Below are 17,184 nucleotides of genomic sequence, written 5' to 3'. Positions count from 1 at the left end.
ACCTTTCTGGACATGGACAGTTTACCGTACACACAGCTTCAATGGAGGGACTGAGAGCTCTCGGACTAAATCTAAAATATCTTAAACTGTGTTCCGAAGATAAACAGAGGTCTCACGGGTTTGGAACTACATGAGGGTAAGTTATTAATGACATAATTTTGCTATTTGGGTGAGCTATCCCTTTAAATACTTCTAGGATACAGACATTGCCAGCAATCAGGAGGTGATCAGTAGACTCGTGGGAATCTATTTGAAGCTGCATCATTGAAGACAGCCCAGCAGATGTTGGCGTGTTGGAAGATAAAGTTCTTCAGGACCTAGCAGTTTACAGTCTGCAAAACCATGTTGCTGGGACTGATATATGGACTGAACTTGAGCAACCCTCCTGAACTCATGTACATATTTGAGTACTGAAGAAGTTATTCCTGGAATAATGTTTGATTGGTTACCCATGTATGCCAATTGCTATTTTGTGTAATTTTGTACAACTGTATGTAATTATTTATTGCTTGTTTAACAAATACACTTATCATATCAATTCTCACTTAACACTGATCATTTGTGATATCTTGTGGAACCACTGTCCATAATTAAATTAAGTACGTTTAAAGAGTAGTTTTTTGAGTGCAGAGTGCTTTGGAAAAAAGGAGAAAGTGGCACGCCTAGCGTTTTAAACACGTTTTCAGTCACGACATGCAAATGTGGTTTTGTTTTGAAGGAGAAAATTTACTTTGGTGGACTTGGTTGAGACCAACAAGAACATTTGGCGAGTCCAATGACCAAGTCCGAACGCAAACACCAATGAGTCCAAGACGACAGAAAAATGTCTTGAGTCCGGATTCGAGTACTACAGCCCCAAAACACATTTTAATAAATGCCTGAAAACAGTATTTATATAGTCATTTATTTAACAAGCAGCACAGTTACAAACAAGGTATGCAATTCCTTTGACACTGTATAAAATGTACCAAAAATTAATTTTAGATAAATGCACATAGTATACAAAAAGCAAGAATAACAAGTGCTTAGAATAATTACTAACCTTAAACATTTTATGCACAACAGTAACCTTAGTCTTTGCTGATATTGATAGAAATGAGATCAAATAAACATATGAAAATAGCTCTTTAATGGCACTGGAATTGCATTAACAATTTGTTTATTTTTAATATTATGATCTCAAAAAGCAATTTGACAATTATTCTTATGCTACACGTGTGCCCTGGAAAAATAGATTGGCTACATAAAGAAAAAAAATACATAACACACACAAAGTAACCCTAATTATGAATCTAATGTTTTGCATGTTGATGCTAGTGTTTCTGTTTCAGCAGCTCTTACAAAAGCATTGAGCTTAATTATAACAAAATATATTTTTCTCTCTAAAATAGCTTCATTCATTAACCAGTTCTGATTTCTGGATTTATTAGTGATCGTGCCTTCAAAATACAATCAATAAGTGCATTCCTCCTTGCATGAATTTGATTCTCCATCAACTACATTTCTTTAATTTATCACTTCTTGTGTACATATTTGTGCTTGGTTCACTAGTAGTGAATTAATATAGGTCACATTAACGGCAGCCTATTCTGGCATGAAACAAAAATCAAGAGGGGCATGTTTTAGCATTAGCAAGTTATTAAACCTAACAATTTCATTAGGCAGATAGCTGTGCAAGAAGCATTTCCCTAATCAAACTTTAAATCAGTTGATAAAGTCACACTAGATCCAGGAATCACTAAACCTCAGCCCTTATCAGTTTATGAGAAAATTGCCTAATCAAATTATCTTGATAATCTTTAAAAGTACTTATTTATTTACGCCTTTTCTCACTAACGAGTGAATCTCACAAAAACATATTACACACATTTCCTCTCAAACCCCCATTTAACTTCTGAGTACTTTTGGGTGAGAATTGTACTTTCTTTTGATTCTCACCACTGTTTACAATCATTTTGTACTGTAAAAACAAACACTGATATGCAATTACTTGAAAAACAACTGGATGTATACATACTTTCTTATAATGCAAAAAAAAAAAAATGCATTTGATTCCCTTTAAAGGAATAGTTCACCCAAAAATGCAAATTTGCTGAAAATGTACTCATCCTCAGGCCAAGATGTAGATACGTTTGTTTCTTCATCAGAACAGATTTGGAGAAATTTAGCAATACATCTCTTGCTAATGGATCCTCTACAGTGAATGGGTGCCATCAAAATGAGAGTCCAAACAGCTGATAAAAACATCACAATACACCAAAAATAATCCAAACGACTCCAGTCCTACATTTAATATTTATGTGTTTGTAAGAAAAACATCCATCAAGATGATTTCATCGTTTGCTTTCAATCACTTAAAATGCCAATCCTCCATCCATAAAATTGCTTTCTCCAGTGAAAAAGTAATCTTGTCTGAATCAGAATAGAAATATTCACAGATCAGGCACAGTGCACAAGCATAAACAGTCCAAACAATTCTGAACACATACAGTATGTTGGTGGATTTTGATGTGCGATGACAAGGAAGCGGAGGAAGTGTTATTTGGGATAATGGACAGGTATTTTGACCAAAAGCAGCGGTCTAAAATTAAAACCCCTTAATAACGCAAACAGCTTTTCACTTCAAAAGATGTTAATTTATGGACTGGAGACATGTGGATTACTTGTGGATTATTGTGATGTTTTTATCAGCTGTTTGGACTCCAACTCTGACGGCACCCATTCACTGCAGAGGACCCATTGGTGAGCATGAGATGTGTTTCTCAGAACTATTCCTTTCAGCAAAATATAGTTTGTACATTAAGATTTCGTTTTTGGGGTGAAATATGAGCTGGATATGTTCTTGAGAGATTTACCCAACTTTGTGTAAATATGGTTTGATGCAAGAGCCATTCATAACAGTATGACTTTGGTATTTGCTGATTCAAAAATCATCCGAATATTCAGTGTCAGTAACTGCTTTTCTAAGTGCAATGTTTCAGTGACACCATAAGTTGTTACAACAATAACATGTATTTAGCTTAACCTTAAACAGGGTTACTTAAGAAAAAAAACCTGATTCTGACAATACTGGAAGACGTCTGTGTGCAATACTCAAAGGAATAATGATTTTTGCAGAACATAATGACAGCAGCTAAACCAAAGGGAATTTCCAGTTGCATATTATAGAACATTGTGTTATCCTTACCCCGAAAATTAAGAAATAAACATAATTCAGTTAAGTAAAAAATATGCTTAAAATAATCGATCATTAACATGCTGCAAAAATGTCATTTCAAAGCAAAATGCCACTGTTTTAGTTTAGGCCTGTTTTAAGTCCAAGCTTTCAGATGCAGTGACTGAATCACCGCAGGTTGCGGAGTAATACTGAGTGGAAGTGGCTCAAATAAGATCTACCATCCACCGTGTAGGTTTTTTTCTACACTTTTTCAACTGGACATCCTCTGAGCTTGAAGCATCTCAGTCACGCTCGCTAAATCTTCTTCTGGCACCTGAGACAAAAAAAGATTTAGACTGAGATGACACAAAAACACAAAGACGATTACGTCCCCATCCAAACATGCTCAAATTTTGAGGATATCACAAGCTGTCAGCTGAACAACACACATTGGTATGAAGAGTTTTTTAGGATGGGAGTAAACCGAGATGCATCATCTCATAGCAATCAGCTCAGACTGATATGGTGCATGTTTCATGTAGAGATGGATGCACAGAGGTATTTATGGAAAGACACAATGATGCATGCATGGAACAACATATTTTCAGAAGTTAAAAATACCCCTCCAAAAAATATTTCTAAAAAGTTTTTTTTTTTTTTATAAAGTATTTTTAAAAAAATATATATATTTTTTTTCTCTACACGTGGTCTTAAACACAATGTTTACAGCAAGACCCTTAGAAAATTATATAATAATATAATAATAAATAATAAAAATTAACAGTTTGAAAAGTATTTAAATGCTAACAATAATGGTTATTATTAACAACAGCAACCATAAAATAAATGCTTATATAAAAAAAAAATTACAATAATAATAATTGTTTTTGTGACACTGTGGCAAAAGATGAAAAAACGGAAACAGATGAAGGTCATGACAAAGTAGCGCACACTTCCTTTTCTACTGCAAGGTCATGTGAACGCACGAGGACTTCAGGCTTGCACTGAACGATTAGATCATTACCATGCCCTATATAATAAAATTCTGCACATGGTTTATTTGGGTTTGCGTGGGAAAACATCCTAAAAACAGCTATGACTGAATCATGTCTCTTATTATGTCAGAATTAAAAATAAAAACCAACATTGCATTTCCATCGCCCACATTTTACTATATGGGGGGGGGTCCAAAACTATTATGTCAGTGGAAAAAAATATGCTGATATTTCAAACATTTGAACATTTCCATGTTTACGGTTCTCTGGTGTCATTTAAAGGTCACATGACCTGCAAGTAAGCCGATAAATGATACAAAGTGTTTTAATTTAATAAAACGGTTTTTATTTTAAAATTTTGTATTAAATGTAATCCAGATTTCATAATCAAATTCTAAAAATTAAGTACTTGACTTAGATTACATTACTTGTTTCAACGTTTATAATTAGTTTACAGTTACTTTGTATGGACTGCACGAATTTTGTCATATGTTGTGATTGCGATTTGAACTGTGATATACTACAAAACTACTAAAATATTTGATATTCCGTGCACAATGTTGTGATTCACCAATCAGAAGCAAGTATTTCAGAGAGTCTCGTAAGAGACACATTTTAATATTACATCATATTGATGATCTAATGATCAATCGCCTGACCAATCGGGAACAAGAAAGTTTCTGCTAAAATATTTGAGGGTTTCCAGGAAAAAAGGAAAGAATAGAAAGCAGGGACAACCAGATGATCTGATTTCACATGACATCATGGAAATAGGCAGTGAATTGTCCAATAAGATCAGATTCAGAAATTCTTCTGTTTTCTGGTTACTAGGCAACCATTTGCCTCCTGTTGCTCAGTGTTACACAAATATCAAAAAAGATTCAAATGTACTAAATACATATGCTGTAGACTAGATACATAACCTCAGACTGAATGTCAGTAGATCATTAAGGGCAAAATAAATGCACACAGTGTGATTATTATCTTTTATCACCCTGAATGGGTCTATTAATCATATTTATGTTTAATGCAATGCAAAAACCATATCAGTCAACTACTACACAGAGCTAAAATGTTTTGAGTATCAAAAAGAAAAAAAAACAGGATTACCAGAGCATGATCAAAGCTGAAGGTGCTGATGTAATACGCTGATATATCACTGTCTGCAAGAGGCTGAGAGATCTGAGCAACTATCCCACATTCATCTGAAAAAGGAAACAGAGAGAGTGAGATAATGGCAAATAACTGCAATAAATGTGACTTTCTGATTCAATATGTTGCGTTCCTTCATCTATCACTCAGCTGAACAGATTTTGCACTTGTATGGACTAGGATTTGGATCAGACAGGAAAATATTAAGGGAGTCATTTATACACCTAGGGATCCTAAGAGGACAGCAGTTTGTAAGTGTTGTTTCTTTTCTCATTAGATTTTAACACGGTTGTTGTTGCAAGCAATGGAACATTGTTGTTTTTTCATGGTGTAATGAGTGCTCAAGAGTTTGTTTGTGTGCATATCGCGTGGCTTTTCAGTTTCGGTTTGGTAAGTAGTAAGACTTGGCCAGCTGAATTCAATAACAAGGAATCAGGTGAGTATATAATTGGTAAGTACAATGACTCAAAACTCATCAGTTTAGCTGTGCATTTATGGAATGAGCACTGTGCGATGTCCAAACTGATTGCACTGTATTTTATGCAATCAGAAATTATTGAATGTCTTAAATTAATTTTAAATCATTTTCAAAGATTTTAAATTCCTTGTTTTATTTTTCTGATTATTTTATTATTATAATCAAAATGTGCTTTATAAATAAACCAAAACTCATAAATCACACTCTTTATGTTGGAGGCAGTGAAATCTAGAGGCCCTATGTCCTCTACTACTCTACCCTCTATTCCAATTGGTCTCTGGAACTGCCAGTCTGCTGTAAACAAACACTTTATTTAATCTACTGCTACTCATTCAAGTCTCAATCTCATGGCCCTAACTCTGATTTGCATCAAACCTGAGGACACTGCCACTCCTGCAGCCCTCTCCATTTAACCTTTTCCTTAATTTCACCCAATTGAGCGAGGGATGGAGGTAACGGTCTCCAAATAAATAGATATTTGATCTTCAACCATCTTTTACTTTCAACAATTCAGGCTGCTGACGTCAACACTCCATTTGCTTTATTTGACCTCAAGCGAGTGTCTACTTTATCTACTCACAAATCAGGTAACCAATTAGACCATATATTGACACTCTACTGCGCCACTGATAACACTTTCAGTGACTCTGTTTCACACCTCAGACCACTTCCTCATCACTTCTAACTGGGACTGAACACCAAGCTTCATAACAAATACACACTCCCTCTCTCCACTCTCAGAAGAAGAATTATCCTTTCCAATAATACTACCTGTCCGCCTGATTCTATCCCCACTCGCCTCTTTCAAGTCATCTTCTTCTTCAATCATACCTGCACTTACTCACATTATCAGCACCTCACTTCACACTGGTCATTTCCCACAACATTTAAGATGGTTTGGGTAACCACACTGCTTAAGAAAACCTAAAAAAAATCAGCACTTTTAAAAAACTACAGACCAGTATGCCTTCTTCCATTCATTGCAAAGACACTTGAGCAAGTGGTGTTCAACCAACTCTCTATGTTTCTTGCACAGAACGATCATCTGGACAACCACCAATCTGGCTTCAAAAGTGGCCACTCAACTAGGACTGAAGGTTAGGACGGTTACTGAAGCCCTGAGACTGGCAACGATCCAACGATTCCAAATCCTTATTACTCATCTTGCTGGATCTGTCTGCTGCTTTTGACAAAGTTATCCACTATATCCTCTTCTTCACCCTCATGAAGTTGGGCATCTCAGGAGCAGCAGTCCAGTGGTTGAAGTCTTACCTGTCAGGTAGGTCCTTCAGGGTGTCTTGGAGGGGAGAGGTATCCAAGTCACAACTTCTTGCTACTGGGGTTCCTCAGGGCTCAGTGCTTGGACTAGAGTCCTGCACGGGTCCATTTTTGGAGACCCGCGCCCGGCCGTACCTGCTTAGTTCAGCACCAGATCTGACCCGTCACCTGTGATAATATAAAAATTAAATCCGCTCCCACCTAGAGCCGTTAATATTTGGCCCGTTACCCGATCCGCGCCCGGGATAAATCACACACTCTAAAATAATTCCAATTAAAGTGTTTTATTTTTTATCTCGCACCTCTCTCAAAATCACATCAGTGTCATTAATGTGCTAATCAAACGAAACTGCGCTTTGTTTTGCCCCATTCAAGTACCATCAGCACCTAAATAGGCTATGGAACCTGATAACTATACGCAAATAGACCTATTAATAAAATAAAAAACACTATGCATTTACTTTCCCTTAAGGTTACTGAGCAGGAAAAGGATATCGTCCACAGTCCCAGGTTTAGGTTGCGTTCTCCATTCTTGAATTATAAATCCAGCTGTGGAAAAGTTTCTCTCTCTCTCGCAGCGCTGTCGCAGTGGTGGTGACGTGATGGGTCAAATGTCATATCGTTGTTGTGTTTGTGTAATGGAAATGTAGACATACAAATATTGCACACATTGTCAATCCGTGCTACTACTACCCACCTGCAAAGACTTAGTTATCCGCCCACATCCCCACCCGTGAATTTTAGGAATGCCAAAATCCACCCGTTTCAGCATATTTTATGCCAGCTTGGACCACTTCTCCATTTACATGTCATCATTATGATCTGTCATGGCTTTTCCTATCACTGCTGTGCTGATGACACTCATCTCTACTTCTCATTCCATCCAGATGATCCCACAGTAGCTGTTTGCATTGCAGCCTGCCTGACAGATATTTCTGGCTGGATGAAGGACCATCAGACAGAACTCCTCGTGGTCTCAGCCAACCTAGCACTTCATCACATCTTCTCTATACAACTAGGTTTGTCCTAGTAACCATAGCTCCTTCCAGGACAGCCAGGAACCTTGGAGTTTTGATTGATGATCAGTTAATCTCTACAGACTCTATTGCTATAACAGCCAGGTCCTGCAGATTTGCTGTATACAACATCAGGAAGATTATACCCTTCCAATCAGAGCAAGGTCTTGTTCTCTCCAGACTGGACTAATGTAATGCTCACTTTGTGTGCTTTCCGGGATTTACTATTAAGCCTCTAAGTGGTCTTCAACAAGCCGAAGACTGCCCACGTCACACCTCTCTTCATCAGTTTGCATTGGCTGCCAATAGATGCTCACGCCAAATTCAAAGTACTGATTTTAGCCTACAAGACAACCACTGGCACTGCACCAATAAACCTAAACTTGCTAGTTCAGACCTCCAGATGCTTGTATTCTGCAAGTGAACAACACTTTGTGGTGCCATCACAAAATCACTCTCACAGAAGTTTTCCTGGACTGTTCCCAGCTGGTGGAACGATCACAGAGACTTTAGCCATAAATTCTAGTAATTATTAGGTTTTCATCAGTTTACGAACCTCCTGCAGTTTCCTCACGAAACTCTAGTCTGGGAAATCCTAGAGTAATAATAATTTTATTTAAATTAGATTACCTTTTATATAAATTAAAATAATTATTTATTAAATGATTATTAGTATAAAATCATTAAAATCATAACCAAATTAAATTAAGATTACATTTTTAAAGGTTTGGTTACACTTCAATGTAAGGTGGGAATGTTACAGTCTAATTACATAAAGCACAGAGTAATTGATTAATTACATTAACTTACTACAGGGCTACATTTAGGGTTGAATTTTGGTTTACATTTGCAATTTTGCAAAATTTACTGATATTAACATGATAAGTACACGTAACTACGGCTTAAAATTAATTAAAATACCTATTTTTTATGATTGCTTGTAATGCTGAAAGTAAATTTATAATCTTTATTTTTATTCATTTGAGTCATCCTGCATGATTTTTTCTTTTTCATTCACTGAGCTTGCTGCAGTGCATTATGGCATGGCTAAAGGATACAGGAGACATTCAAATGGCCAAAAGAAGCCTCACCGAAGCCGAGTGGCTGTCCTCCTATTCTCACCATCCTCCAGAGCTCACCAGAAGAGCTGGTGAAGAGGAGATCAGTGGGGAATCTGACACACACACACACACACACACACACACACAAACAAACATGTGTTCATAGCAACGTGCAAAGCTTTGATATGATGACCCGTTCATGACTCTGTGAGGGTCTTACTGTCTCTGAGCTTCTGTGTCCATCACCAAAGAGATGTATCCATCAATCAGAGAGAAGGAGAAAAACTTGATACATTCCATGTCCTGATCAACACTGGCATCCTCTTTAGATCTGCAGGAGAAAAATGCATTCAAAATAAAAAAATTAAAAATAAACAAGAATACTTAACCTACAACTTGTTCTAATTTAATATACCAAGGGAAATAGCTGCATACACAAAGAGACCACCAAAAAAAAAAAAAAAAAACAGTTCACCTAATGTAATGTCATAAACTGTGACTTGGTTCAAGACGCCTCTTGGTGGCAGTCAAATGATAAAACAATATTGATCAGCTAAGTAATGTGCTGAAGAGGAAATAAACTCAAAGCAGTGAAAAATGAGATGCATACAGCATCACTGCATGAGTTTCTTACCTGTTAGAGTAAAACAGAACGTCTATGAGGGTTGTGGCAATCGCTGGCAGTGTGTCTGGATCCAAGCTCATTACACAAAACTGATTTTCTGGAATCAGCACCGGATGAACTGTTGCCTGTGGAACTGAACACACACGGACGATTAATCGCATAATGGATGACTCTTAAATAATCTATTTCACTATTTCTCATTATTTGGGCTTTTTTAGAAGCCACTGCATTAGTTCAAATGTTGAGTCTTTTTTTTTTAACTAAAACTTTATTCAGCAAAGATGCATTATATCAAAAGTGACAGTAAAGACATTTATATTGTTACAAAAACAATTCTGTTTAAATAAATGCTGTTCATCATTAGACTTTCTATTCATTAAAGAATCCTGGAAAAAAAATAGCACAGCTTCCAAAATTGGCGATGATATCATCAATATTAGAAAGATTCCTGAAGGATCATGTCACACTGAAGACTGGATTAATGATGCTGAAAATTCAGCTTTGCATCACAGAAATATTACATTTTAAATTACATACAAATAGAAAACAGTTATTTTACATTGTAATAATACACAATATTGCTGTTTCTACTGTATTTTTAATCAAATATTTGCAGGCTTGAAGAGCATAATAGACTTCACACCGAGCCCAAACTTTTGAATGGTAGTGTATGCCTTTCTTTCACTGTTTTCTCACCCTCTCTGCCGTTTCGCTGAAGGCCGTTGCAGGCGTCCTGACTGTGGACAGGCACTGACTCTCCTCCCTCCTCTCTGAAAACATTAAACTCCTCCGCTAGAGTCTCCACCACCACCGCCAGGTCTTTCTCTCGCACCTACAGCACAGACATCCCTTTTAGTATGTTAAAGCAACACTAGCTAACTTTTTCTGTGCGAGTACATCATAAATTCATCCACCAAACCGACTTTTTGTGTTATCACAAATCACTACGGTACATTTATGATGAGTGATTATTTTTGGTCTCTTGTTCGCGGGTTCGTCACCTGCGTGAATCACCACAGAAACACATATGGAGAAGTAGCTCCGGTTAGAATGTTCTTCCGCGGGATGCGTGCAGTTCTGTTTATTAACCGCTAGAGCGCCAACATTTACATAGTGTTGCTTTAATAACAAACATTATATTTAATAACCATTTTTTGCATATAAAGCACGTAACTGCACTGCATGGGCTGGTCATGTTTGTTTTGTACTTTACTTTTGTATTTTTAGCATATGGTAGCAGCACTTGCTCCCAGACAACAACATGCAAAACATCAATCACACGGTTTTGTTGTTGTTGTTGATGCACACACTGTGGGTGACTATTTGGTGCGCACCTTTAGCATGTGGTTTCTTTGCACAAAGTTTTGTAAAGTTTGGACTTTACATTCAATAAATATTAGTCAATATTGGGCAACAGTTTCACTACACAGTTTGTTTTTTTAATAAATGAAAAAAACAAAACAAAACATTAAATCAGTCATAAAAAAAAAAAAAAAAAACTAAATTTCATGTGGATGGGATAAGCAGCCGAGAAAAACTTTAAGAAAATTTTGTTTCCCATAAGCTCTAGAGTTATTAGCAAAACTGTAAATTATTATTATTACAAAAGTGTAACTGCCCTTGAAAGTATAATGCACAAAGACCGATCAACATTACACAATGTTCATCACACATCTACCAACTTATTAAATCAGAAGCGTCATAAAATTGTAAAACATTTACAAATGGCAGGTGTGTTTGATGTTAGCCATGTTTATGCTGCCTTTTCCTTAATAAATGATTTATTAACACTGTTCTGTATCTCTGGGTTCTTTGATCCCATCTTTGTGCTGTGTTTGACTAACCAAAGAAAGCAACAAATCTATTTGATTTGAGTTTTTTTTTTTTTTTTTTTTTTTTTTTTAAGCTTAGTTTAGTCATTTTGTTTTGTGTTTTTTAAATGTTTATGTTTTTTATATAAGATATCAGTTAACATTTATTGTATTTCAAGTATTGCATTTTTTGTAATAACCCTGATTCACTGACACAATACTTGGTGCAGTTTTCATGCTGACAGGCTTCAATTCGATGTCTCAATGATCACAGAGACGCACCAGACTCGCTTACCAGAATAAAGTCGGTCTGATAGGTGGAGAGCATGAAGACGGACACATGCTGCTCGGCCAATGGAGCGATCACAGATTTGGCGATCTTGGTGACGCCCACGGCCTGTGAGCTGCTGGAGGCGTTGCCATTGGAGACGACATTGAGCGGGAGCCAAGTGGAGCCCTCCACCTGTAAGTGCTCAGACGGCTGGAGCTCTGGAGGATGAGGATGTGATGAAGAGCACACACAGAAGTCAGTGTCAGTATACAAATATACCAGTTTTAAACCGTTTGATCAATTCCTTCACATTTCACTAAATATTCATAGGAAAAAAAGGATGTTTTTAGTGGAGAACTTCAACTGAGAAACTCACCCTGCACTGTTTGAGCTACAGAACTTGAACTGCTTATTGAGGAATGGTGCACTATTATTTTTCTAAGTGATCAAACTTCAGTTTGGAATTGTAGCTCCCAAATTTGTATAATTAATTGTATGTGTCCTTGATGAATAAATTGTTCAAAAGTGAAAGTAAGGACATGCATAAAGATGACAAAATATTTCACAAAAGTATTAAGAAGCAAAACAGTTTTCAACTGTGATAATAATAATTATTATTATTGTTAATGCTACTTGAGCACCAAATTAGCATATTAAAATTATTTCTGAAAAAAAAAAAGACACAAAAATTTGGAGAAATGACTGGCGAAAATTCTGCTGCAAATGGAAAATAATTGATTAATAATATTATTTAAATATTTAATCATTTTAATAGCATTCCACAATATTACTGTTTTTTTTGTTGTGTGTTTTTTTTTTTTTTTTTTAGCAAAAATTGAGTATTTTTTTAATCAAATAAATGCAGTTTGGGAGAGCACAAGAAACTTTAATTTAAAAAATAAAAATAAAAAATAAAACACCCTTACCAACTCCAAACTTTAGAATACTGTTATATTACATGTAAATATATTTTTTATACAGAGCTGAAAGATATGATTATAATTTGTATTAAATGTTAAAAGACAAAAACTGTTTATTAACATATAAAAACATAAAAAATGTTTTATTGCTTGAAATACATACAGCAAAAAAAAAAGAAAAAAAAAAGAAAATGTACCAAGTCTTGTTTAAACATGTCACAGATTTTCCGTCGTTACATTTCAGTGTGGTTTCAAGTAATAAAACAATCAAATAAAGAGTCATTTAAATTTTTCTACCATTATATATAGCCAATCATGAAATTATGCAAATAACAATGTTAACTCAAGTTTTTGGAAACGTACAATGTGTGTCATCGTCAACTGAACACAAGATCCTTAGGACGGCAGTTCACGTGTGTGATTTACCTTTAAATCCTTCCTCATCGAGGACAACGGTGTAATTTTCCGGAGTCTCTGTGAGACTGAAAAATTTGCATCTGTGAGAGAAAGAGGAAACCACAAGAGAGATGGAAAATAAATAGAGGGAGAGAGACAAAGAAGCAAAACCAAACAGACAGATCAGACATAATGCATAATGGAAAAAAAACACACAATGGCAGATTGTTGTAAAGAGTGTTCCAGCAAGGAGGTGGTTCATATGGTACACTACTTTTCAAAAAATTTAGTAAAAGAAAAAAAAAAGTTTTTGAATCAAGTCTCTTCTGCTCACCAAGGCTGCATTTATTTGATAAAAAATACAATAATCTTGTGAAATAACTATAATTTAAATATAAATATAATTTAATTCCTGTGATGTAAAGTTGAATTTTCAGCATCATTGCTCCAGATTTCAGTGTCACGTGATCTTCAGAAATCATTCTAATATGTTGATTTGCTGCTCAAGAAACATTTCTGATTATTAACAATGTTGAGAACAGTTGTGCTGCTTAATATTTTTCTCTAAAATGTATTCATTGATTAATAGAAATGTTCAAAAGAACAACATTTATTTGAAATAGAAATATTTAGTAGCATTATACATTTTTTCACTGTCACTTTTGATCAATTGAATGCATCCTTGATTAATAAAAGTTTTAATTTCTTTAAAAAAAAAAGTGAAAGTGTAAAAACTTAAGTGTAAAACAGTTTTTGAGTTCGATTATTATTATTAGGGTTGTCAAATCGATTGATCATGATTAGTCGCATCCAAAATAACAGTTTGTGTTTACATAATATATACTGTATGTGTGTGTATACATGTATGCACTATTTGAAGTGGATCAAAACCTTTCATCAAAGTTGTCCTAAAACCTAAAACAAAGCAGTGCTCGAGCTGCGATACTTTACTGTACTCTTCATTCACAGCTGATTCCTGTGCTGTCTGCAACTCAGCACAATGCAATCCGGACCCCATCCACTGGGCACATCAATGCAAGGGCCAAACAGAAGGGAAATAATACATCCCCCACCCTCAGGGCTAACTCAGCATTGTGTCAGCTAGTCTCACACTTCCTATCAATATCTAGAGCTCCCAGGGGTCAACTTCCTGTAAGTGATCCAAAGCCTTCTGGAAAACAGAGAAAGATAGGAGTGGTGTTAAACCAACATCCTCCAGAACAGTGAGAAAAGGGAAAGGACTATGTTCCCTATAGCAGTGTGCTGTATTTCAGTTCAGATAATAGATTTTCGTGAGTGAGTGAGTGAGTGAGTGAGTGAGTGAGAGTGAGAGAGAGAGAGAGAGAGAGAGAGAGAGAGAGAGAGAGAGAGAGAGAGAAAAGACTTTTATTAAAGTCTTAAATTACTGATAAATCATTACCTCAACTACTAACTATCCTATGCATGTTCATTATAGACACAGGAAAATTTGCATGTACTGTATGTGTGTTTATATATATGTATATATATATATATATATATATATATATATATATATATATTTTTTTTTTTTGCTATGCTTTTTTCAAAATTGTCAAAAGATAAACCATCAAACTCTTATTTTGACAGAAAAACACAGGGATCCATTTCACAATTAGTTTATTTTTTATTTTTCGATTAATCAATCAGGTGCCCCTAAAAGTTGAAAAATCTATTATAATATAATAATATAATATAATATTTTATCTTCTAGAATAGTTTGTGTGGTTTCACAGCATTGTTGCACAAATTAACAATACATTTCAGAACCAAAGTTATTAAAGAAGACAAAGAAGAAGATAACATTACCGGATGAGATAATGTTGTGTTTGTGTGAGCAATCCTTCTGACCTTTAAAAGCATAATTCACCCAAAAAAGAAATTGGTCACCACTTAAACTCTTAACATGTCCTATTAAGTAAAGCAAGACACATCAAGAACCAATGCTGCTTGTCGTCAATTATATCAAAACTGACAAGGCAAGTCAGAATATGCTCATGCATGAAGAGTATTTAAGAGCTACAGAAAAGAAGATTTCAGTCTGCTCTTCACTCAAAGCTATTGTATGGTTTCAGACAGGTGATTGTTACATGTTGCAATCAAGAAAGCATTAATCTGGCACAAAAACAATTAGAGCGGTGGCATTAAACAAAACATTACTAACAAGTCAACAAACAACATGGGTTTTTCAATGAATATCTATAGCGAAAGGTGGTCAATAAATTATGATATGATGCAATAATTAACATAGAATTTAATGTCAGCAAATGAGATGTACAGAAAATTAAGTAAATACATATCTACCAGTAACTTGGTGATATTTCGTTATTATCTAATGAAAACAAATCCATACATGTTTAAGTCTGCAGATACCTTTGGAGGCCTCTGTAGATATATGCAATAATAAAGTAAAATTTTTAGTGTTTTAATTTTGTCCCATGTTAACGTACAGGTAGTGAATGTCAACTGGGGCTTATTTTTTCACATGCAAAGTTTTAAATCAGGATGAAAACTTAATTTATGGGATGTATGTCAAAACCTGCATGCCCAAAAATGTTGTCTAGCCAGGTTAGACAGCTCTATTAGGTTTTACGATACATTATTTCAATCCATAGCTGAGCACAAGAAATTGTGCACTTTATTGAAAAACCGCTTCCTTTTATTGTTGTTTCAATGTGTAATGTTAAGAATAAGTTAAAGGTCTCACGTGCATGTGCATGAACTGACATTATCTGGTCATTTATCATTTCTCCAAACTAACCAAAACAGGGCGAGGCTCTTACTTTGCATTTGAACCCATTGTAAACAAGCGAGCTATGTATTTGAACTGATGTTTAATTAAGAGCTGTTGCCCCATCAAACGCGTAAAAACATGTTTGCAAACTCATACATGCGTTGACTGTTCTTACCTCGTCCGGTTTCTGAGAAATATCAGTTTGATTAGGGGGTGTGTGTACTGTTCAAGTCCCGATTTACCGATGGATGTGACCCTTAATCTATGGTCCAAGATGTGCAGGTCCATCGTTCACTAGTCCTCCAGAAAAATGTATTCTATGCAGTGCAGGTGGACGCGTTAAATAACGCAATGTGAGTTCAGCCTATGCGATCTGTTACCAAACCGCTCCATCTTCGAGCATCGGAACGGGCACGCTGTTGCTGACTGGTGCAAGAGACTCATTCGATGTAACTCGATTCGAAAACTAATTGGAAAGTAGATCTAAAAATTATGTTTACAATGGGACATTCAGTTGTCTTCCTCCAGGGGCGTAAAATCTGATTTGAATTAGTATATTCATTTCTTATTTAAGATTTGTAAATATTTGAATAAATAAATAACTCCTGTGTAAAATATTTATATTAAAAAAATCCAAAAAGTCATCACAAGTAATCGTGTTAAGACGAATCCGATCAACGCAGAGCAAAGTAACAGGTATCACGTGACAATCACGCTTACATTTCGCTTCAGCAAATATTCACGGGATTATTTTACACCCGAGAATGGTAAGGAGAAACTGCCAAAATTATTGATTGTGATTCGGAGAATTATTATTTAAATCCATCAAATCTGAAAACATACGCGTCACGAAGCCCCACCCACTTTGGAACCCATCGTTTCAAGCCATTCTACCCGCTCGTGTATTCTACTTGTATGGGTCACACGCCCCCTGCTCTTAAAGGGACAGCAGCATTAAAATGGCCTGTTTCAAAGCTGCAAAGCTTAAGTTTTTTAATACAGTGAAAATGACCTTGGTAACATAAAAATTATTATAAAATAATAATTGAATATTGTGTAAGAAGAGACTACAGGTCAACGGAAATTATTTAATTTATTATCCTACAATGGTGTTTTTTTATTACATTTTACAACATATGGCGATAAACATGTTAAATTTAACACTTATTATTATTATTATTATTATTATTGTAAAAGAAAAGTTATGCTGACAGGCAGTTTCCTCATGCACTCCAACGGGCCAAATGAGGCATTAGAAAAGGAGAATGATGA

The 17,184-nt window shown here is 35.4% G+C and overlaps 1 protein-coding gene across 2 annotated transcripts; it reads right to left on the bottom strand.

Moving 5' to 3' along the window:
• Positions 1-890: 890 nt before the first annotated feature.
• LOC128014091 (cytosolic arginine sensor for mTORC1 subunit 1) lies at positions 891-17,049 on the bottom strand. Of its 2 annotated transcripts, none has more exons than XM_052597328.1 (9): positions 16,088-17,049; positions 13,191-13,261; positions 11,869-12,062; positions 10,459-10,594; positions 9,772-9,895; positions 9,358-9,468; positions 9,168-9,250; positions 5,263-5,357; positions 891-3,491 (listed from the first exon to the last, which is right to left on the bottom strand). In XM_052597328.1, the coding sequence occupies exons 1-9, from the start codon at positions 16,198-16,200 to the stop codon at positions 3,429-3,431; spliced, it is 990 nt and encodes a 329-aa protein (XP_052453288.1). In that variant the 5' UTR covers positions 16,201-17,049; the 3' UTR covers positions 891-3,428. The 2 variants fall into 2 exon arrangements, with proteins under 2 accessions (XP_052453288.1, XP_052453280.1); XM_052597320.1 differs by having other exon boundaries at positions 891-2,412.
• Positions 17,050-17,184: the final 135 nt, after the last annotated feature.

This window comes from Carassius gibelio, chromosome A5 (genome assembly GCF_023724105.1).
Source record: "Carassius gibelio isolate Cgi1373 ecotype wild population from Czech Republic chromosome A5, carGib1.2-hapl.c, whole genome shotgun sequence".
Taxonomy (NCBI): domain Eukaryota; kingdom Metazoa; phylum Chordata; class Actinopteri; order Cypriniformes; family Cyprinidae; genus Carassius; species Carassius gibelio.
Note: the sequence above shows the minus strand (reverse complement) of the source record. Positions and strands in the feature narration are given on the sequence as shown.